Source organism: Perissodus microlepis, chromosome 12 (genome assembly GCF_051167445.1).
Source record: "Perissodus microlepis isolate ML-2025 ecotype Zambia chromosome 12, ASM5116744v1, whole genome shotgun sequence".
In the NCBI taxonomy this organism is placed as follows: Eukaryota; Metazoa; Chordata; class Actinopteri; order Cichliformes; family Cichlidae; genus Perissodus; species Perissodus microlepis.
This window is the reverse complement of record NC_140472.1, coordinates 25,532,180-25,556,421: the sequence shown is the minus strand read 5'-3', so window position 1 is coordinate 25,556,421 and position 24,242 is coordinate 25,532,180. Positions and strand designations below refer to the sequence as shown.

At 36.8% G+C, this 24,242-nt stretch overlaps 2 protein-coding genes across 2 annotated transcripts; one reads left to right on the top strand and one right to left on the bottom strand.

The window, feature by feature from the left end:
• Window positions 1–15,783: 15,783 nt before the first annotated feature.
• On the bottom strand, window positions 15,784–18,408 carry LOC146376391 (uncharacterized). The gene is made up of 3 exons (XM_084946646.1): window positions 18,293–18,408; window positions 17,408–17,515; window positions 15,784–17,314 (listed from the first exon to the last, which is right to left on the bottom strand). Exons 1-3 carry the CDS (start codon window positions 18,336–18,338, stop codon window positions 17,166–17,168), a joined length of 303 nt encoding a protein of 100 aa, XP_084802772.1. The 5' UTR covers window positions 18,339–18,408; the 3' UTR covers window positions 15,784–17,165.
• A 4,615-nt stretch (window positions 18,409–23,023) lies between these two features.
• Window positions 23,024–24,196, top strand: LOC146376390 (uncharacterized). The gene is made up of 3 exons (XM_084946889.1): window positions 23,024–23,234; window positions 23,597–23,704; window positions 23,818–24,196. The coding sequence occupies exons 1-3, from the start codon at window positions 23,081–23,083 to the stop codon at window positions 23,970–23,972; spliced, it is 417 nt and encodes a 138-aa protein (XP_084803015.1). The 5' UTR covers window positions 23,024–23,080; the 3' UTR covers window positions 23,973–24,196.
• Window positions 24,197–24,242: the final 46 nt, after the last annotated feature.

Here is a 24,242-nt window from a genome sequence, read left to right as displayed (position 1 = left end):
GGAGTTTGAAAATCTTAAAGTGAGCTTTGTCCATCCTTATCAACCAGCCACATGAATTATATGAAATGCTCATATTTTATCTGTCCTGTTTTTTTATTTAAAATTTACAGCAACAACAAATCTGTTTTTGATTTAATTAAACAAATCAAAGCATTATTCTGATTATATTGAAAATATAACCAACAGTACAGTAACTAACATCTTTTACATTGTTAGTTTTTTAGAAATTATTCATGGATTGTAGATTTTGGTTAAGAACAAAGTAAAACATGATTAAGATGTAGTTGTTCCAGAGCTTCAGAGGAAGATGGTGATTATGGCTGAAGAAACCAGCAGGAGCACGACACTGGGACCAGTTGGGATAGCACTGTTGCACAAGTTCCCTTCACAGCAGCTCATAGGACTGATACACAAGCTAGTGAACTGGCAGCCCTTAGTGACGGTACCTGTAAGACATGATGGGAAAACCTCCGTTTCAGCTCATAAAATGTATGATTTACAGCTTTAAACACTTCTTAATACACTGCAGAACAACTTACCGCTTGTAGTAAGGCTGAAACATCGGTCCATACCAGCAGGACAAGTTAAGGCATCAGTGCAGGAGTGAGGGTCAGAGAGTGCACATACGTAGCATTTTAATCCACATGCTGCAGAAAAACAAAGAAAGCTGTCATTCATAGATGAAGATTCTCCAAATACAAAGCATGATCCATTAGACTGCAGATGCCTTAATGAGATCCAGAAAAGCTTTTTTTTCATTCAGAGAAAAGGCTTCTTATAAAGTTCGTGGTACCACAGCTCAGAGAATGCAACAGGAAATTAAAAGAGAGAGAGAGAGAGAAAGGGCAAAGGACCAGGAGTTTAATTCCTCAAAAAAACTAATCAACAAGAACCCAGATTAGATAAAATAATACCCTGCAGATCTATAGAGTATATGCAGGTAAATAGCTCTCTTCAACAAAAAGCAAATAGAACCTTATTGTGCAGTGCAAGCAATTGAAATTAATGTGTTTCAAAGCGCAGCGCTGCATGTTGGGTGCTGTGGGAAAAGGCCTTTAGGATCTGCCATTTCTATTACAAAATACAGTGAGCTCCATAATTTGATTTATAAAGGCAATTTTTAAAATAGTTTTGCATCTGTACATGACTATAGTGTATTTTAAATCAAACTTTTAATGGAAAAAAAATCTTGGTTTAAAATGAGAAGAGCTGAAAGGACCAGTGATTATCTGATTATCTGGTAAAGAACAAGACAAATAAATCATAAGTTGCTCTTACCTGCAGACAAACTCAAAACCAGGATCAGAGCTCCAAGAAGTTTCATGGTGAGACGTAAGAAAGAAGTACAGGATGTGTCAGGAGGACAGAAAGTCAAATAGGCTTTGTCCAGCTCTTCAGTTTCAATTTCTTTATGTATGTTTATATATAAATATTTATGGGGGCCCCTAGAGACGAAACACGTACAAACTCCAAAACACATTTCTAGCGTTAACTGAACTTCCAAAACAGAGCTACCTAGATCACTTAAATTGTCTATTGTTTTTGTATTAATACACAATAATTAAAAAAAAAAAACAACTTAATTTACCTGTTACTACCACACACCCAATCCGAGTGTTGGTACTTCCTGGCTTGTGTAGCCACTAGGTAACAAAAGCTCAACACGGCCCCAAGCATCCTGGAGCACTTCCGTTGTGTTTTGGAGTTTGTACGTGCTTTGTCTCTAGAGGCCACTGTAAATATACTTTTATTTATTCACTCCACATAAAATGTAATAAATAATTTATAAAATACAAAAACCAACTATTTACATTTCATACATTTGAACTTTTAACTACTTAAATTTTCAGCTTTTTCCTTTTAAACAAATTTAAAGTGAAACAACACAAAACACTGCAAACCACAACACAATAAAATATAAAATTTTATAAATAAAAATTGTATATATATATATATATTTATATTTCTTCATACATTCTTATATAGTTCTATACTGTGTATTGTGTATTTGTTGTACAGTTATTTTATTTTTCAACTTTAATTTATATATTTTATCTTATTCTTTCCCAGTTAAATTTACCCTTCATTCTAATTTGTGTTGTACAGTTATTTCATTTTTAACTTTAATTTTTATATTTTATTTTATTCCTTCCTAGTTAAATTTACCCTTTTTAATTTTCATATTTATTTCCTATCTTATTCATAGCCTTTTCTTTTTTTCTTTAGGTCACGAGCAGTTGTCTAAGCATTTCACTGCATATTGTACTGTGTATGACTGTGTACGTGACAAATAAAATTTGAATTTGAATTTGAATATAAATTAAAATATGGAAAAAAGGGGGAAAAAAAGAACGCCCAGATCTTTAATTAAGGGAAAGGTTTGCATTTAGAAATATTAAAATCACACTCAACTGACTGCGTTTTCTCTTCCCATTGCACTGATGGGTGGACAGTTCTTAGGTGCCTGTGCATGTTGTTTGTGGAGCCGGCTCTATATGATATCCTTTTCTTGTAGACTCTACACTCTGCCTTTGTTTTGTCAATAAGATTGAAATGGCTCCAGACTTTGCTACATTTCTTGGTGTCACTCACTTTCTTTACTGTACCTTTCCAATGTGACGGTGTTGTCTCTTGTTGCTCCCGGCTGTCTTTCTTTCCCTCTCCCTCCTGCTCTTGTTGTGTGCTACTGCTGTTGCGAGTGTAACTACCGCCCCCTCAGCTCAGCGCTGAGCAGAGGGGGGAGGGGTGCAAACACAAGGCTCTGTTTGCCGTCTCTGCTCAGCGCAAACACAAGGGTGACTTGCAGCGTGAAGCGAAAAAAGTGAAAGAGAGGGCAAGAGAAAGGAAAAAAACAAAACAAAAAACCCACGGCTCCCAATAAGGAGCCGGCTCGCATCGTTCACTTCAAAGATCCGGCTCTAAGAGCCATTTCGTTCGCGACCGACCCATCACTAGCACATATTCCACATGTAATACTTTTCAAAATTAACTGGACGAACTGGCATGATTTTTAATACTTGGATGAAGCAAGTGTCACAGTTTGCCAAAGCAGACTGTAAACATTTGCGAAGAGTGGACCCAAAATGCAGACACAAAGGAACGTGGAACCAAAACCTGAGTATTAAGAAAAAGTGAGCCGTTTAATGTGGCTGATGAAGAAATACAAAGTAATGCATAAGGCAAACAAAGACGAGAATAAACAATAACCTAAACTGGGGAAACTAAACATAAACATTAAAAACCCAATACATGAACCGGATACACCGATACATGGAACCGTAACACAACAGACAACCTGATACTGAACAAAAGAGGACAGAGGACTTAAATACACAGAGAGATAATGAGGGGATGGGGAACAGGTGGGAACAAAGCTGGGACAAATCAGACCTAACGAGACAAGGGGAAGCCAAACTGGACACACTGCACACAGAACAAGGACTTTCACAATAAAACAGGAAACAGCATGGAACGCAGAGATGACAACACGAACTTGATAACATAAGACACGCAAACATGAAACACATGATGGGTGAGGGAAACTTAAACACAGGGGTAGAAGACACAAGGGGAATCTGAAAAATTATAAACTATAACCGCAACTTTGGTATAATAGAAAATAAACTTAACCTCAAGGACTTAAATATAAATCAAAAACATCAAAATAAACCAACATTCAAAAAGCTGACAAGAACTTGCCTGAATCTGAGTGCAGCACTGCACACTTCAGAATTCATCCTGCTGCTTCTTTTAGCAATCACACCATGAATAAGAAATGGTGACCTGGATCCACTGGTAGCCATAAAAGCTGTAATATTTCCTCCACCATGTTTGACAGATGATGTGTTTTACATTATGAAACATTTATCTTCTCCAAACTTCTCTCTTCTCATCATTCTTGTATGAGTTCACTTTGGTTTCATCTGCATAAGAATTTTTCAGACTGTGCAGACTCATTTAGATGTTTTTTGGCAAAGTCTAATTCGACCTTCTTTTTCTTAAGTGTAACTAGTTGTTTGCACTTTGTTGTAAATTCTCAGTATATGTACTGTATTCATGAAAATATCTCTTGACAATCAGGTACCTCGACTTTGACAATGATAGTCCTGCCTCCTTCGGAGAAAGCTGGATGCCTGCACTTCAGTCACATATTGACTGATTTAAATGAAAACTGTGGTAAAACTACAAAAATTGCATCTTTGTCCAAAACATTATGGAGTTTGAAAATCTTAAAGTGAGCTTTGTCCATCCTTATCAACCAGCCACATGAATTATATGAAATGCTCATATTTTATCTGTCCTGTTTTTTTATTTAAAATTTACAGCAACAACAAATCTGTTTTTGATTTAATTAAACAAATCAAAGCATTATTCTGATTATATTGAAAATATAACCAACAGTACAGTAACTAACATCTTTTACATTGTTAGTTTTTTAGAAATTATTCATGGATTGTAGATTTTGGTTAAGAACAAAGTAAAACATGATTAAGATGTAGTTGTTCCAGAGCTTCAGAGGAAGATGGTGATTATGGCTGAAGAAACCAGCAGGAGCACGACACTGGGACCAGTTGGGATAGCACTGTTGCACAAGTTCCCTTCACAGCAGCTCATAGGACTGATACACAAGCTAGTGAACTGGCAGCCCTTAGTGACGGTACCTGTAAGACATGATGGGAAAACCTCCGTTTCAGCTCATAAAATGTATGATTTACAGCTTTAAACACTTCTTAATACACTGCAGAACAACTTACCGCTTGTAGTAAGGCTGAAACATCGGTCCATACCAGCAGGACAAGTTAAGGCATCAGTGCAGGAGTGAGGGTCAGAGAGTGCACATACGTAGCATTTTAATCCACATGCTGCAGAGAAACAAAGAAAGCTGTCATTCATAGATGAAGATTCTCCAAATACAAAGCATGATCCATTAGACTGCAGATGCCTTAATGAGATCCAGAAAAGCTTTTTTTTCATTCAGAGAAAAGGCTTCTTATAAAGTTCGTGGTACCACAGCTCAGAGAATGCAACAGGAAATTAAAAGAGAGAGAGAGAGAGAAAGGGCAAAGGACCAGGAGTTTAATTCCTCAAAAAAACTAATCAACAAGAACCCAGATTAGATAAAATAATACCCTGCAGATCTATAGAGTATATGCAGGTAAATAGCTCTCTTCAACAAAAAGCAAATAGAACCTTATTGTGCAGTGCAAGCAATTGAAATTAATGTGTTTCAAAGCGCAGCGCTGCATGTTGGGTGCTGTGGGAAAAGGCCTTTAGGATCTGCCATTTCTATTACAAAATACAGTGAGCTCCATAATTTGATTTATAAAGGCAATTTTTAAAATAGTTTTGCATCTGTACATGACTATAGTGTATTTTAAATCAAACTTTTAATGGAAAAAAAATCTTGGTTTAAAATGAGAAGAGCTGAAAGGACCAGTGATTATCTGATTATCTGGTAAAGAACAAGACAAATAAATCATAAGTTGCTCTTACCTGCAGACAAACTCAAAACCAGGATCAGAGCTCCAAGAAGTTTCATGGTGAGACGTAAGAAAGAAGTACAGGATGTGTCAGGAGGACAGAAAGTCAAATAGGCTTTGTCCAGCTCTTCAGTTTCAATTTCTTTATGTATGTTTATATATAAATATTTATGGGGGCCCCTAGAGACGAAACACGTACAAACTCCAAAACACATTTCTAGCGTTAACTGAACTTCCAAAACAGAGCTACCTAGATCACTTAAATTGTCTATTGTTTTTGTATTAATACACAATAATTAAAAAAAAAAAACAACTTAATTTACCTGTTACTACCACACACCCAATCCGAGTGTTGGTACTTCCTGGCTTGTGTAGCCACTAGGTAACAAAAGCTCAACACGGCCCCAAGCATCCTGGAGCACTTCCGTTGTGTTTTGGAGTTTGTACGTGCTTTGTCTCTAGAGGCCACTGTAAATATACTTTTATTTATTCACTCCACATAAAATGTAATAAATAATTTATAAAATACAAAAACCAACTATTTACATTTCATACATTTGAACTTTTAACTACTTAAATTTTCAGCTTTTTCCTTTTAAACAAATTTAAAGTGAAACAACACAAAACACTGCAAACCACAACACAATAAAATATAAAATTTTATAAATAAAAATTGTATATATATATATATATTTATATTTCTTCATACATTCTTATATAGTTCTATACTGTGTATTGTGTATTTGTTGTACAGTTATTTTATTTTTCAACTTTAATTTATATATTTTATCTTATTCTTTCCCAGTTAAATTTACCCTTCATTCTAATTTGTGTTGTACAGTTATTTCATTTTTAACTTTAATTTTTATATTTTATTTTATTCCTTCCTAGTTAAATTTACCCTTTTTAATTTTCATATTTATTTCCTATCTTATTCATAGCCTTTTCTTTTTTTCTTTAGGTCACGAGCAGTTGTCTAAGCATTTCACTGCATATTGTACTGTGTATGACTGTGTACGTGACAAATAAAATTTGAATTTGAATTTGAATATAAATTAAAATATGGAAAAAAGGGGGAAAAAAAGAACGCCCAGATCTTTAATTAAGGGAAAGGTTTGCATTTAGAAATATTAAAATCACACTCAACTGACTGCGTTTTCTCTTCCCATTGCACTGATGGGTGGACAGTTCTTAGGTGCCTGTGCATGTTGTTTGTGGAGCCGGCTCTATATGATATCCTTTTCTTGTAGACTCTACACTCTGCCTTTGTTTTGTCAATAAGATTGAAATGGCTCCAGACTTTGCTACATTTCTTGGTGTCACTCACTTTCTTTACTGTACCTTTCCAATGTGACGGTGTTGTCTCTTGTTGCTCCCGGCTGTCTTTCTTTCCCTCTCCCTCCTGCTCTTGTTGTGTGCTACTGCTGTTGCGAGTGTAACTACCGCCCCCTCAGCTCAGCGCTGAGCAGAGGGGGGAGGGGTGCAAACACAAGGCTCTGTTTGCCGTCTCTGCTCAGCGCAAACACAAGGGTGACTTGCAGCGTGAAGCGAAAAAAGTGAAAGAGAGGGCAAGAGAAAGGAAAAAAACAAAACAAAAAACCCACGGCTCCCAATAAGGAGCCGGCTCGCATCGTTCACTTCAAAGATCCGGCTCTAAGAGCCATTTCGTTCGCGACCGACCCATCACTAGCACATATTCCACATGTAATACTTTTCAAAATTAACTGGACGAACTGGCATGATTTTTAATACTTGGATGAAGCAAGTGTCACAGTTTGCCAAAGCAGACTGTAAACATTTGCGAAGAGTGGACCCAAAATGCAGACACTAAGGAACGTGGAACCAAAACCTGAGTATTAAGAAAAAGTGAGCCGTTTAATGTGGCTGATGAAGAAATACAAAGTAATGCATAAGGCAAACAAAGACGAGAATAAACAATAACCTAAACTGGGGAAACTAAACATAAAAAACCCAATACATGAACCGGATACACCGATACATGGAACCGTAACACAACAGACAACCTGATACTGAACAAAAGAGGACAGAGGACTTAAATACACAGAGAGATAATGAGGGGATGGGGAACAGGTGGGAACAAAGCTGGGACAAATCAGACCTAACGAGACAAGGGGAAGCCAAACTGGACACACTGCACACAGAACAAGGACTTTCACAATAAAACAGGAAACAGCATGGAACGCAGAGATGACAACACGAACTTGATAACATAAGACACGCAAACATGAAACACATGATGGGTGAGGGAAACTTAAACACAGGGGTAGAAGACACAAGGGGAATCTGAAAAATTATAAACTATAACCGCAACTTTGGTATAATAGAAAATAAACTTAACCTCAAGGACTTAAATATAAATCAAAAACATCAAAATAAACCAACATTCAAAAAGCTGACAAGAACTTGCCTGAATCTGAGTGCAGCACTGCACACTTCAGAATTCATCCTGCTGCTTCTTTTAGCAATCACACCATGAATAAGAAATGGTGACCTGGATCCACTGGTAGCCATAAAAGCTGTAATATTTCCTCCACCATGTTTGACAGATGATGTGTTTTACATTATGAAACATTTATCTTCTCCAAACTTCTCTCTTCTCATCGTTCTTGTATGAGTTCACTTTGGTTTCATCTGCATAAGAATTTTTCAGACTGTGCAGACTCATTTAGATGTTTTTTGGCAAAGTCTAATTCGACCTTCTTTTTCTTAAGTGTAACTAGTTGTTTGCACTTTGTTGTAAATTCTCAGTATATGTACTGTATTCATGAAAATATCTCTTGACAATCAGGTACCTCGACTTTGACAATGATAGTCCTGCCTCCTTCGGAGAAAGCTGGATGCCTGCACTTCAGTCACATATTGACTGATTTAAATGAAAACTGTGGTAAAACTACAAAAATTGCATCTTTGTCCAAAACATTATGGAGTTTGAAAATCTTAAAGTGAGCTTTGTCCATCCTTATCAACCAGCCACATGAATTATATGAAATGCTCATATTTTATCTGTCCTGTTTTTTTATTTAAAATTTACAGCAACAACAAATCTGTTTTTGATTTAATTAAACAAATCAAAGCATTATTCTGATTATATTGAAAATATAACCAACAGTACAGTAACTAACATCTTTTACATTGTTAGTTTTTTAGAAATTATTCATGGATTGTAGATTTTGGTTAAGAACAAAGTAAAACATGATTAAGATGTAGTTGTTCCAGAGCTTCAGAGGAAGATGGTGATTATGGCTGAAGAAACCAGCAGGAGCACGACACTGGGACCAGTTGGGATAGCACTGTTGCACAAGTTCCCTTCACAGCAGCTCATAGGACTGATACACAAGCTAGTGAACTGGCAGCCCTTAGTGACGGTACCTGTAAGACATGATGGGAAAACCTCCGTTTCAGCTCATAAAATGTATGATTTACAGCTTTAAACACTTCTTAATACACTGCAGAACAACTTACCGCTTGTAGTAAGGCTGAAACATCGGTCCATACCAGCAGGACAAGTTAAGGCATCAGTGCAGGAGTGAGGGTCAGAGAGTGCACATACGTAGCATTTTAATCCACATGCTGCAGAGAAACAAAGAAAGCTGTCATTCATAGATGAAGATTCTCCAAATACAAAGCATGATCCATTAGACTGCAGATGCCTTAATGAGATCCAGAAAAGCTTTTTTTTCATTCAGAGAAAAGGCTTCTTATAAAGTTCGTGGTACCACAGCTCAGAGAATGCAACAGGAAATTAAAAGAGAGAGAGAGAGAGAAAGGGCAAAGGACCAGGAGTTTAATTCCTCAAAAAAACTAATCAACAAGAACCCAGATTAGATAAAATAATACCCTGCAGATCTATAGAGTATATGCAGGTAAATAGCTCTCTTCAACAAAAAGCAAATGGAACCTTATTGTGCAGTGCAAGCAATTGAAATTAATGTGTTTCAAAGCGCAGCGCTGCATGTTGGGTGCTGTGGGAAAAGGCCTTTAGGATCTGCCATTTCTATTACAAAATACAGTGAGCTCCATAATTTGATTTATAAAGGCAATTTTTAAAATAGTTTTGCATCTGTACATGACTATAGTGTATTTTAAATCAAACTTTTAATGGAAAAAAAATCTTGGTTTAAAATGAGAAGAGCTGAAAGGACCAGTGATTATCTGATTATCTGGTAAAGAACAAGACAAATAAATCAGAAGTTGCTCTTACCTGCAGACAAACTCAAAACCAGGATCAGAGCTCCAAGAAGTTTCATGGTGAGACGTAAGAAAGAAGTACAGGATGTGTCAGGAGGACAGAAAGTCAAATAGGCTTTGTCCAGCTCTTCAGTTTCAATTTCTTTATGTATGTTTATATATAAATATTTATGGGGGCCCCTAGAGACGAAACACGTACAAACTCCAAAACACATTTCTAGCGTTAACTGAACTTCCAAAACAGAGCTACCTAGATCACTTAAATTGTCTATTGTTTTTGTATTAATACACAATAATTAAAAAAAAAAAACAACTTAATTTACCTGTTACTACCACACACCCAATCCGAGTGTTGGTACTTCCTGGCTTGTGTAGCCACTAGGTAACAAAAGCTCAACACGGCCCCAAGCATCCTGGAGCACTTCCGTTGTGTTTTGGAGTTTGTACGTGCTTTGTCTCTAGAGGCCACTGTAAATATACTTTTATTTATTCACTCCACATAAAATGTAATAAATAATTTATAAAATACAAAAACCAACTATTTACATTTCATACATTTGAACTTTTAACTACTTAAATTTTCAGCTTTTTCCTTTTAAACAAATTTAAAGTGAAACAACACAAAACACTGCAAACCACAACACAATAAAATATAAAATTTTATAAATAAAAATTGTATATATATATATATATTTATATTTCTTCATACATTCTTATATAGTTCTATACTGTGTATTGTGTATTTGTTGTACAGTTATTTTATTTTTCAACTTTAATTTATATATTTTATCTTATTCTTTCCCAGTTAAATTTACCCTTCATTCTGATTTGTGTTGTACAGTTATTTCATTTTTAACTTTAATTTTTATATTTTATTTTATTCCTTCCTAGTTAAATTTACCCTTTTTAATTTTCATATTTATTTCCTATCTTATTCATAGCCTTTTCTTTTTTTCTTTAGGTCACGAGCAGTTGTCTAAGCATTTCACTGCATATTGTACTGTGTATGACTGTGTACGTGACAAATAAAATTTGAATTTGAATTTGAATATAAATTAAAATATGGAAAAAAGGGGGAAAAAAAGAACGCCCAGATCTTTAATTAAGGGAAAGGTTTGCATTTAGAAATATTAAAATCACACTCAACTGACTGCGTTTTCTCTTCCCATTGCACTGATGGGTGGACAGTTCTTAGGTGCCTGTGCATGTTGTTTGTGGAGCCGGCTCTATATGATATCCTTTTCTTGTAGACTCTACACTCTGCCTTTGTTTTGTCAATAAGATTGAAATGGCTCCAGACTTTGCTACATTTCTTGGTGTCACTCACTTTCTTTACTGTACCTTTCCAATGTGACGGTGTTGTCTCTTGTTGCTCCCGGCTGTCTTTCTTTCCCTCTCCCTCCTGCTCTTGTTGTGTGCTACTGCTGTTGCGAGTGTAACTACCGCCCCCTCAGCTCAGCGCTGAGCAGAGGGGGGAGGGGTGCAAACACAAGGCTCTGTTTGCCGTCTCTGCTCAGCGCAAACACAAGGGTGACTTGCAGCGTGAAGCGAAAAAAGTGAAAGAGAGGGCAAGAGAAAGGAAAAAAACAAAACAAAAAACCCACGGCTCCCAATAAGGAGCCGGCTCGCATCGTTCACTTCAAAGATCCGGCTCTAAGAGCCATTTCGTTCGCGACCGACCCATCACTAGCACATATTCCACATGTAATACTTTTCAAAATTAACTGGACGAACTGGCATGATTTTTAATACTTGGATGAAGCAAGTGTCACAGTTTGCCAAAGCAGACTGTAAACATTTGCGAAGAGTGGACCCAAAATGCAGACACTAAGGAACGTGGAACCAAAACCTGAGTATTAAGAAAAAGTGAGCCGTTTAATGTGGCTGATGAAGAAATACAAAGTAATGCATAAGGCAAACAAAGACGAGAATAAACAATAACCTAAACTGGGGAAACTAAACATAAACATTAAAAACCCAATACATGAACCGGATACACCGATACATGGAACCGTAACACAACAGACAACCTGATACTGAACAAAAGAGGACAGAGGACTTAAATACACAGAGAGATAATGAGGGGATGGGGAACAGGTGGGAACAAAGCTGGGACAAATCAGACCTAACGAGACAAGGGGAAGCCAAACTGGACACACTGCACACAGAACAAGGACTTTCACAATAAAACAGGAAACAGCATGGAACGCAGAGATGACAACACGAACTTGATAACATAAGACACGCAAACATGAAACACATGATGGGTGAGGGAAACTTAAACACAGGGGTAGAAGACACAAGGGGAATCTGAAAAATTATAAACTATAACCGCAACTTTGGTATAATAGAAAATAAACTTAACCTCAAGGACTTAAATATAAATCAAAAACATCAAAATAAACCAACATTCAAAAAGCTGACAAGAACTTGCCTGAATCTGAGTGCAGCACTGCACACTTCAGAATTCATCCTGCTGCTTCTTTTAGCAATCACACCATGAATAAGAAATGGTGACCTGGATCCACTGGTAGCCATAAAAGCTGTAATATTTCCTCCACCATGTTTGACAGATGATGTGTTTTACATTATGAAACATTTATCTTCTCCAAACTTCTCTCTTCTCATCGTTCTTGTATGAGTTCACTTTGGTTTCATCTGCATAAGAATTTTTCAGACTGTGCAGACTCATTTAGATGTTTTTTGGCAAAGTCTAATTCGACCTTCTTTTTCTTAAGTGTAACTAGTTGTTTGCACTTTGTTGTAAATTCTCAGTATATGTACTGTATTCATGAAAATATCTCTTGACAATCAGGTACCTCGACTTTGACAATGATAGTCCTGCCTCCTTCGGAGAAAGCTGGATGCCTGCACTTCAGTCACATATTGACTGATTTAAATGAAAACTGTGGTAAAACTACAAAAATTGCATCTTTGTCCAAAACATTATGGAGTTTGAAAATCTTAAAGTGAGCTTTGTCCATCCTTATCAACCAGCCACATGAATTATATGAAATGCTCATATTTTATCTGTCCTGTTTTTTTATTTAAAATTTACAGCAACAACAAATCTGTTTTTGATTTAATTAAACAAATCAAAGCATTATTCTGATTATATTGAAAATATAACCAACAGTACAGTAACTAACATCTTTTACATTGTTAGTTTTTTAGAAATTATTCATGGATTGTAGATTTTGGTTAAGAACAAAGTAAAACATGATTAAGATGTAGTTGTTCCAGAGCTTCAGAGGAAGATGGTGATTATGGCTGAAGAAACCAGCAGGAGCACGACACTGGGACCAGTTGGGATAGCACTGTTGCACAAGTTCCCTTCACAGCAGCTCATAGGACTGATACACAAGCTAGTGAACTGGCAGCCCTTAGTGACGGTACCTGTAAGACATGATGGGAAAACCTCCGTTTCAGCTCATAAAATGTATGATTTACAGCTTTAAACACTTCTTAATACACTGCAGAACAACTTACCGCTTGTAGTAAGGCTGAAACATCGGTCCATACCAGCAGGACAAGTTAAGGCATCAGTGCAGGAGTGAGGGTCAGAGAGTGCACATACGTAGCATTTTAATCCACATGCTGCAGAGAAACAAAGAAAGCTGTCATTCATAGATGAAGATTCTCCAAATACAAAGCATGATCCATTAGACTGCAGATGCCTTAATGAGATCCAGAAAAGCTTTTTTTTCATTCAGAGAAAAGGCTTCTTATAAAGTTCGTGGTACCACAGCTCAGAGAATGCAACAGGAAATTAAAAGAGAGAGAGAGAGAGAAAGGGCAAAGGACCAGGAGTTTAATTCCTCAAAAAAACTAATCAACAAGAACCCAGATTAGATAAAATAATACCCTGCAGATCTATAGAGTATATGCAGGTAAATAGCTCTCTTCAACAAAAAGCAAATGGAACCTTATTGTGCAGTGCAAGCAATTGAAATTAATGTGTTTCAAAGCGCAGCGCTGCATGTTGGGTGCTGTGGGAAAAGGCCTTTAGGATCTGCCATTTCTATTACAAAATACAGTGAGCTCCATAATTTGATTTATAAAGGCAATTTTTAAAATAGTTTTGCATCTGTACATGACTATAGTGTATTTTAAATCAAACTTTTAATGGAAAAAAAATCTTGGTTTAAAATGAGAAGAGCTGAAAGGACCAGTGATTATCTGATTATCTGGTAAAGAACAAGACAAATAAATCAGAAGTTGCTCTTACCTGCAGACAAACTCAAAACCAGGATCAGAGCTCCAAGAAGTTTCATGGTGAGACGTAAGAAAGAAGTACAGGATGTGTCAGGAGGACAGAAAGTCAAATAGGCTTTGTCCAGCTCTTCAGTTTCAATTTCTTTATGTATGTTTATATATAAATATTTATGGGGGCCCCTAGAGACGAAACACGTACAAACTCCAAAACACATTTCTAGCGTTAACTGAACTTCCAAAACAGAGCTACCTAGATCACTTAAATTGTCTATTGTTTTTGTATTAATACACAATAATTAAAAAAAAAAAACAACTTAATTTACCTGTTACTACCACACACCCAATCCGAGTGTTGGTACTTCCTGGCTTGTGTAGCCACTAGGTAACAAAAGCTCAACACGGCCCCAAGCATCCTGGAGCACTTCCGTTGTGTTTTGGAGTTTGTACGTGCTTTGTCTCTAGAGGCCACTGTAAATATACTTTTATTTATTCACTCCACATAAAATGTAATAAATAATTTATAAAATACAAAAACCAACTATTTACATTTCATACATTTGAACTTTTAACTACTTAAATTTTCAGCTTTTTCCTTTTAAACAAATTTAAAGTGAAACAACACAAAACACTGCAAACCACAACACAATAAAATATAAAATTTTATAAATAAAAATTGTATATATATATATATATTTATATTTCTTCATACATTCTTATATAGTTCTATACTGTGTATTGTGTATTTGTTGTACAGTTATTTTATTTTTCAACTTTAATTTATATATTTTATCTTATTCTTTCCCAGTTAAATTTACCCTTCATTCTGATTTGTGTTGTACAGTTATTTCATTTTTAACTTTAATTTTTATATTTTATTTTATTCCTTCCTAGTTAAATTTACCCTTTTTAATTTTCATATTTATTTCCTATCTTATTCATAGCCTTTTCTTTTTTTCTTTAGGTCACGAGCAGTTGTCTAAGCATTTCACTGCATATTGTACTGTGTATGACTGTGTACGTGACAAATAAAATTTGAATTTGAATTTGAATATAAATTAAAATATGGAAAAAAGGGGGAAAAAAAGAACGCCCAGATCTTTAATTAAGGGAAAGGTTTGCATTTAGAAATATTAATATCACACTCAACTGACTGCGTTTTCTCTTCCCATTGCACTGATGGGTGGACAGTTCTTAGGTGCCTGTGCATGTTGTTTGTGGAGCCGGCTCTATATGATATCCTTTTCTTGTAGACTCTACACTCTGCCTTTGTTTTGTCAATAAGATTGAAATGGCTCCAGACTTTGCTACATTTCTTGGTGTCACTCACTTTCTTTACTGTACCTTTCCAATGTGACGGTGTTGTCTCTTGTTGCTCCCGGCTGTCTTTCTTTCCCTCTCCCTCCTGCTCTTGTTGTGTGCTACTGCTGTTGCGAGTGTAACTACCGCCCCCTCAGCTCAGCGCTGAGCAGAGGGGGGAGGGGTGCAAACGCAAGGCTCTGTTTGCCGTCTCTGCTCAGCGCAAACACAAGGGTGACTTGCAGCGTGAAGCGAAAAAAGTGAAAGAGAGGGCAAGAGAAAGGAAAAAAACAAAACAAAAAACCCACGGCTCCCAATAAGGAGCCGGCTCGCATCGTTCACTTCAAAGATCCGGCTCTAAGAGCCATTTCGTTCGCGACCGACCCATCACTAGCACATATTCCACATGTAATACTTTTCAAAATTAACTGGACGAACTGGCATGATTTTTAATACTTGGATGAAGCAAGTGTCACAGTTTGCCAAAGCAGACTGTAAACATTTGTGAAGAGTGGACCCAAAATGCAGACACAAAGGAACGTGGAACCAAAACCTGAGTATTAAGAAAAAGTGAGCCGTTTAATGTGGCTGATGAAGAAATACAAAGTAATGCATAAGGCAAACAAAGACGAGAATAAACAATAACCTAAACTGGGGAAACTAAACATAAACATTAAAAACCCAACACATGAACCACTGCATGGATATACCGATACCGGGAACATGGAACCGTAACACAACAGACAACCTGATACTGAACAAAAGAGGACAGAGGACTTAAATACACAGAGAGATAATGAGGGGATGGGGAACAGGTGGGAACAAAGCTGGGACAAATCAGACCTAACGAGACAAGGGGAAGCCAAACTGGACACACTGCACACAGAACAAGGACTTTCACAATAAAACAGGAAACAGCATGGAACGCAGAGATGACAACACGAACTTGATAACATAAGACACGCAAACATGAAACACATGATGGGTGAGGGAAACTTAAACACAGGGGTAGAAGACACAAGGGGAATCTGAAAAATTATAAACTATAACCGCAACTTTGGTATAATAGAAAATAAACTTAACCTCAAGGACTTAAATATAAATCAAAAACATCAAAATAAACCAACATTCAAAAAGCTGACAAGAACTTGCCTGAATCTGAGTGCAGCACTGCACACTTCAGAATTCATCCTGCTGCTTCTTTTAGCAATCACACCATGAATAAGAAATGGTGACCTGGATCCACTGGTAGCCATAAAAGCTGTAATATTTCCTCCACCATGTTTGACAGATGATGTGTTTTACATTATGAAACATTTATCTTCTCCAAACTTCTCTCTTCTCATCGTTCTTGTATGAGTTCACTTTGGTTTCATCTGCATAAGAATTTTTCAGACTGTGCAGACTCCTTTAGATGTTTTTTGGCAAAGTCTAATTCGACCTTCTTTTTCTTAAGTGTAACTAGTTGTTTGCACTTTGTTGTAAATTCTCAGTATATGTACTGTATTCATGAAAATATCTCTTGACAATCAGGTACCTCAACTTTGACAATGATAGTCCTGCCTCCTTCGGAGAAAGCTGGATGCCTGCACTTCAGTCACATATTGACTGATTTAAATGAAAACTGTGGTAAAACTACAACAATTGCATCTTTGTCCAAAACATTATGGAGTTTGAAAATCTTAAAGTGAGCTTTGTCCATCCTTATCAACCAGCCACATGAATTATATGAAATGCTCATATTTTATCTGTCCTGTTTTTTTATTTAAAATTTACAGCAACAACAAATCTGTTTTTGATTTAATTAAACAAATCAAAGCATTATTCTGATTATATTGAAAATATAACCAACAGTACAGTAACTAACATCTTTTACATTGTTAGTGTTTTAGAAATTATTCATGGATTGTAGATTTTGGTTAAGAACAAAGTAAAACATGATTAAGATGTAGTTGTTCCAGAGCTTCAGAGGAAGATGGTGATTATGGCTGAAGAAACCAGCAGGAGCACGACACTGGGACCACTTGGGATAGCACTGTTGCACAAGTTCCCTTCACAGCAGCTCATAGGACTGATACACAAGCTAGTGAACTGGCAGCCCTTAGTGACGGTACCTGTAAGACATGATGGGAAAACCTCCGTTTCAGCTCATAAAATGTATGATTTACAGCTTTAAACACTTCTTAATACACTGCAGAACAACTTACCGCTTGTAGTAAGGCTGAAACATCGGTCCATACCAGCAGGACAAGTTAAGACATCAGTGCAGGAGTGAGGGTCAGAGAGTGCACATACGTAGCATTTTAATCCACATGCTGCAGAAAAACAAAGAAATCTGTCATTCATAGATGAAGATTCTCCAAATACAAAGCATGATCCATTAGACTGCAGATGTCTTAATGAGATGAAGAAAAGCTTTTTTTTTCATTCAGAGAAAAGGCTTCTTATAAAGTTTGTGGTACCACAGCTCAGAGAATGCAACAGGAAAAGAAAAAAGAAAAGAAAAGAAAAGGCAATGGACCAGGACTTATATTAATAAAGAAACAAATCAACAAGAACCAGATTAGATAAAATAATAACTTGCAGATCTATAGAGTATATGCAGGTAAATAGCTTTTTTGTTAAGATTCAAGTTCAAGTTCAACAAAAAGCAAAGCAAAACCTTATTGCGAGGTGCAAGCAATTGAAATTAATTCATTTCAGAGCGCAGTGCTGCATGTACTACGGGCTGTGGGGCCTTCAGGATCTGCCATTTCTATTGCAAAATACTGTGAGCTCCATAATTTGATATATTTATTTATAAAGGCAATTTTTAAAATTAGTTTTGCATCTGTACATGACTATAGTGTATTTTAAATCAAACTGTTAATAGTACAAAAGTTACAAAGTCATCCATTTTTAAAAATTTATTCTTTCTTTTTTTTCACATCACAGAAGAATTGTGGTTCAGATGTGCTTTTCAAGGTGATCTGAACCTCTCTTCAGTTTCATGTCTCTTACAGTTTAGTATAAAAATAGAAGAGCTGAAAGGACCAGTGAGTATCTGATTATCTGGTAAAGAACAAGACAAACCAATCATAAACTGCTCTTACCTGTGGACAAAATCAATACCAGGATCAGAGCTCCAAGAAGTTTCATGGTGAGAATAAGAAAGTAGTACACGATGTGCGAGGAGGACAGGTTAAATAGGCTTTGTTCAGCTCTTCAGTTTCAGTTTCTCAGAAAGTGAGTAGCATGGTACTGAAGCCCCTCCCCTCTTGAGAAGTTCAGGTCACTCTGAGTGGACTCAATATTACTTTCATTTATGTGCACAACTGCACTTGTGCAATATGTTCACAAAAGAAGTTAATGCTACCGAATAATCACTGTTGCTAAGATACACAGGAATGATACTGCAAAAGTATCATTCTGCAAAATGCTCATATTTGCTCTGTCCTGTTTTTTTTAATTTATTTACAGCTCATCACAAAACTCTTTTTATTTAATGATACAAAATGCAGAACACAAGTAGTTAAACAATTCAGCAATCAAAGCATTATTCAGATTTTATTGAATATATACCTGACAGAACAGTAACTGATATATTTTACATTGTTAGAAAATCATTTATTATTCCTGGATTGTAATTTTTGGTTAAGAACAAAGTAAAACATGATTAAGATGTTGTCATGGTGCTGGGTCGTTGGCCCAGCGTTTTGTGTTTTATGATTATGTCCCTCTGTTCTAGTTATTCTGTGTCCTCCCTCCCGGTGTCCGGTTCAGGTTCTAGATTTCCTGTTTTGTTCTGAAGGTCTGTGTCTGTTGTCATTGTGTTCAGCTTGTGTCCTCCAGTCATCATGTTTATTCAGATCAGCTGTTCTCCCTCCTGTGTGCGATTACCCGATTACCTTGTGTGTGTGTGTGTATATATAGTGGGTGTCGGTCTGTGTTCGTTGTTGGCTCGTCTGCGTTCATCTGTGTTCCTTGGTATCCTGTTCCTTAGTCTGCGGCTCTCTGCTCTCTCTCCGTTTTGTTAAGATTTCAGGTTTGCTCCTTAGTTCTCCCAGTTTAGGTTTCCGTTAGTATTCTCTCATGCTTCGTTGTCTGTTCTGCCACCTGTAAATAAACCCTCACTCATATCATCAGTCGCCTGCCTGCATTTTGGGTCCTCCTTTTCCTCCACACCACACGGCTCACCCCGCCAGCCGTGACAGTTGTAGTTGTTTCAGAGCTTCAGAGGAAGATGGTGATTATGGCTGAAGAAACTAGCAGAAACATAACACTGGGACCACTTGGGATAGCACTGTAGCACAAGTTCCCTTCACAGCAGCTCATAGGACTGACACACAAGCTAGTGAACCATTTAAGTTACATCACATGGAGTATGTGTGTGGGCGAATTAGACAGCGCTTGTATTGTGTAAAAAGGGTCCATCCAGTGGATAAATACATCATGTTACTATTTTATAGGTAAATGATAAATGTTGAATTTATCATCTGTTATGGTATCACTACATGGTTTGGCAATATTTCTGTCAAGTTTAGATCAAATCAAAATTTGATTAAAAAGATTGGAAAGACAAGTGAGAAGTGGGAGAACAGATAAAAAGTTGCAGCTATAATTCACACAAGGTCACCGGGTACGTAAACACAGGAACTTAGCAGTCTCAAAGTAAACTGGCCTTGAATCAGATCTGAAGGCGGAAGACTGGAGTGATCTTTGTTTTTATTGTTTAGCCAGCCGTGGTCTAAGTGACCTATTGGTAACACTGACTCACCGACAGGTAAAATATTAACCTGGATTATCCTCTTTATCGCAGGAAGAAAGCCATGAAGGTTTTCTATTTGTTTTATTTTTTAGTAGAGCTATCTGGAAGAAAGCATTTCTTTTGTGTGATAACTAATCACAACTTGAGCACTATATCTTTAATGTTCACTTCACACTTTCATTTTTAGAATAAAGAAACTTTATTTTTAATTCCCAGAAAACGTTCAGCAAGAAAAACAAAGGAGAAAGAGAAAATTTGATAAATGGCAATTTTTCTCTATCACTTAACAATCATGGTTCAGTTGTGCTTTTCAAGGTGGTCTTCACTCTGCTATCCTTCGATTACCTTTGTGTCATTTACAGTTTTACTAAATGGAAAGAAATTCATTCATATAATAATTTTAACATACAGCCTACCTGAGGACAGAGTCAAAAACAGGATCAGAGCTCTGAACAGTTTCATTTTGGAAGAAAGAGAGAAACACACGATGTAAGAGGATGACTGCACACAGACGCTTGGCTCGTTTCTCAGTATCTCAAAAGGTTTTATCAGGAAAGTTTTCATTTCCTCATACACCTCACACCTGGAAGATGGTGTAAGGGTTTCATGGCCAAATAAGATGATAAACTGATATAAACATTTACAAGTACGCAAAGTGTGCATTTACAATGATACTGAGGAGGTGATGCATTCACCTGCTACTTCAGTAAGTATATCTGAGCAGTACTTGGTTAGGCACGCTTTCAGAATTGCCTTAATTCTCTATTACATAAATTCAACAAGGTTCTGCAAACATTCCTTTGAGACTTCCGTCTATGTTAGCATTACACAGCTGTGGAAGATTTGTCAGCTTCACATTATGCTGCAAAGCTGACAGACCCAGCGTGCTCTTCTACTGCTGTAGCCCATCTGCTTTGTGCATTGAAAGATGCCCTTCTGCATACATTAGTTGTAACAGTTGGTTTTTCGACTTGCTGTTGTTCCTATCAGCCTAAAGCAGTCAGTCTGGCTATTCTCCTCTGACCTCAACAAGGTGTTTAAAGTCACTTAAATAATCTTTTTTTTTCTCCATTCTGATGTTGGATTTGAACTTCAGCAGGTGGTCTTGACCATGTTTACACGCCTCAATGTATCGAGGTGCTGCCATGTGATTTTAAGGAGCAGCTGAAGAGGTGTGCCTAATTATGTGGTTTATTAAAAATTTTAATAAACTAAACACAATTAAACTATTTGACAGAATACACAAGATATTTAAGAATAAGCTGTCTCCTCTAAATCATGTCCAGAACTGGTATTTATATTAGCCCCATAAATGTGTGGTGCACTTAATGAGCTATAGCCAGAAATACCAAACTGCAAACAGGTTCAGAATCAGCACAGTTCAATTTGCTTTTAATGTTTTGATTGAATGGCTGCTTTTTCACTCCAAAGTAGGACCAGAACCAGCAAGGTAAATGCAAGTCTTAGCTGCTGAGCTTCAGTGGTGGGCTAATATCCACAATCATGCTTTCTCTTTATCACTGTGGATACAATAATATATACTTTAAACAGAATTATTAGCTTGAGCCTTGTTGTAACTGCGCTGATTTATTGGCAGTGTGGGTGTTTAAGACTTTCATTGTCAGACTTTAAGATTTAATTGTATTTGTAGCATAAAAGCGCATCAGAATAGCATTCAGTTGAAGAGGCATTTTTGGATGGGCTTGGACTCGCAAGGCTTGCACTCAACTGCAAAGCTGGTTCACTAACACTGACATGAAGCCATGCCAGTTGAAGACTCCTTTGAATCGTTTCCTCTATAGCCCATGTGTTTTGTTGTTGCAGAGAAAGACCGCCTGAGGGCGCTAAAGGACAAACTGTGAAGAAGATTAAATGAAGCCCAAGGCAAAATAAGAGAGAAACTGCAGACAGTCTTTAAGAGAAATCTGAAAGACAAATTTAGATGCATTGACTGCCCACATAAGTACCTCGAGGCAAAGTGTGTGCCTAGTGAAGAGGCCTTCCTCTATAAAGACTTTGATGAAGCACAGTGCACATATTCCACATGTATTACTTTTGTTTTTGCAAATGTGTTTGGCAGTAGGTGTAAATAGCCCAACCAGAGGTTAAATCACCCGGGACTTTCCATCAGCTTTTAGAACAGAAAAAGCCTTATGAATGAGAGGTAAAGGGTCATTTTAAGCACCTATGTCAGAAGGACTCATCCAGGCTGGAAAAACTGATCAGGAAGGCTGGCTCTGTGGTCGGCACAAAGCTGGACACTCAGGACACTAAAAAAAATTGCTGGACATTATGGACAATGCTGGGCATCCTCTGCACACGGCCATAAACAACCAGAGGAGTCTGTTCAGTGACAGGTTGCTTCTCCCAAAGACAAGAACCAACAGACTTAAAAACTCCTTTGTCCCACACGCCATCAGACTGTTTAACTCCTCTCTGGAGGGGAAACAGGAGGACAAAGGTGGGGGGAACAACTAAACTGTGGTGCCTCTTCACTTCACTGTGCAATACTTTTTGTGCAATACTTTTTGTTAATAGCCAATGGTGCAATAGACTTCAATACTTGAAATGTGCAATTCCCTTGTATTCTTATTCCTATTTATTCTATTTATCCCTTTTGTATATTTTATTTATACATGTCTCTGTATTTATATATGTGTATATATAGTATTCTGCCTTCTGAATTTAATACAAACCATGATCATTTTCTAAAACTGACCAAACAGCAACAGTGAAGACAACGGACGTCTAAAAATACCAGTAGGTATCAAACTCGTTCTTCCTTCTGAGCAGTCATGAGATCAGTGATACAATACTGATGTTGAAACTTCCTTTAGATTTGTCTCGTCAGCATCTTTCAGCTGCTTATTGAAAAACAACAAAAAACAAAACTGTATTTCAGTAAACAGACTTTTTTTTATGAAATTTCTTTTTTTAACTATGAAAATAAAACCATTTAAACTCAAGTTTTACACATATTTTTTTTTTTATAAGTGATGCTTAGTCAGGAGCAGTCCTATTGGCTGTAACGCCCTAGTTCTCGCCTTTATTTCCAAAAATGGTGAGTCTGGCAGTGAGGTCACTTAAGGGGCCACTGTTATTCAGGTCACTTCTTAGAAAGCTTTGTGAAGAAATGCAAATTCTCAGATTGTCAGAACAAAACAGTGAAAGTTTCACTAAGAAAGAAAGGCTTAGCCACAGCTTTTTTCTCTGTAAGACTGATTATCAAACTGAGTTCATGATGCAGCTTTATCGAGCTCTGATTCTGTGTGTGACTCTGTCTGCAGGTAAGAGAATATTTCATGTTGGTCCTGTGTGCTTTGACAGATAAACAAATGTATCGACTGTTAATGGTGGTCTTAAAACCTGTAAGGAAAGTGAAAGTTAAAAAACTCAATGACCAGACTGTGAGGAAACAGAAACAGACAAATTATATATCTTGTTAAAATATATATGAAGAGTTTAGCTGTTATAGAAATTATTTAATACGTTTAAAAACAATTGTTTAAGTTTTAATTAGTATTTACTTTATGCAAGACTTTATTTCACTTCCCATTTTCTGCCAGCTCTCATCAAGAGGTATAAAATGGAAATATAAACCCCAAAATAATTACAAGGACATGTGAAAGTGTGTTGTTTGTTTCTATAGTATGTGGATTACGATGCTACACATGTACAGCCACTGATCCTAAATCCTGCATAGACAGCAAATCTTGTGCCGTCATCTTCAACCGTTGTTTCTCTCTCAGAGTAGACGGTGAGTCGTTTTCTCATATCAGACTTGATAACTGAGAAGCCCAAGCATGCACAGTGATGCTGCACAGCATGCTTTGAAGTGGTTTCTGAGAGTTTTCTCCTCATGTCTTGCAGGTTATAACTTGGTTACAAAAGGCTGCCAAACCAGTGCATTTTGTGGTGGTGCTATGGCTTGCTGTGAAGGGGACCTGTGTAACAGCACTGCTCCAACTGGTCCCAGTGCTTTGCTGCTGTTGGTATCTTCAGCCATCCTCAAATTTCTTTTCTGAGGCCGTGGAATGATGTTGTTTTTCTGTTTTTGTTTTTTTAAAGTCCTGCTTTCTGCTTTTATTTTGTACAACTGAAGAATAAATACATTTTGTGTACCATCATTTGAAACAAAATTGTCCTTGACATTTTGATCTTAGTCAAATGAATTCAGGGTCCTATTCAAATACTGTATTGCTTCAGCGTTAAGTTTTCCTAAAGCAAATAAAAACGCAACCAGAAAATACCTTTGTATATTTTTTGATTGATATGTTTTAACTGCAGCTGTTTCA

Bases quoted from the DNA above. Each gene is read 5' to 3' on its own strand.
- LOC146376391 (XM_084946646.1), bottom strand. From the start codon at position 18,338: ATGAAACTTCTTGGAGCTCTGATCCTGGTATTGATTTTGTCCACAG. The intron at 17,516-18,292 runs GTAAGAGCAGTT...GTTTTTCTGCAG, and splicing joins GGTATTGATTTTGTCCACAG to CATGTGGATTAAAATGCTAC. The intron at 17,315-17,407 runs GTAAGTTGTTCT...CATGTCTTACAG, and splicing joins TTTCAGCCTTACTACAAGCG to GTACCGTCACTAAGGGCTGC.
- LOC146376390 (XM_084946889.1), top strand. From the start codon at position 23,081: ATGCAAATTCTCAGATTGTCAGAACAAAACAGTGAAAGTTTCACTAAG. The intron at 23,235-23,596 runs GTAAGAGAATAT...TTGTTTCTATAG, and splicing joins GTGTGTGACTCTGTCTGCAG to TATGTGGATTACGATGCTAC. The intron at 23,705-23,817 runs GTGAGTCGTTTT...CATGTCTTGCAG, and splicing joins TTTCTCTCTCAGAGTAGACG to GTTATAACTTGGTTACAAAA.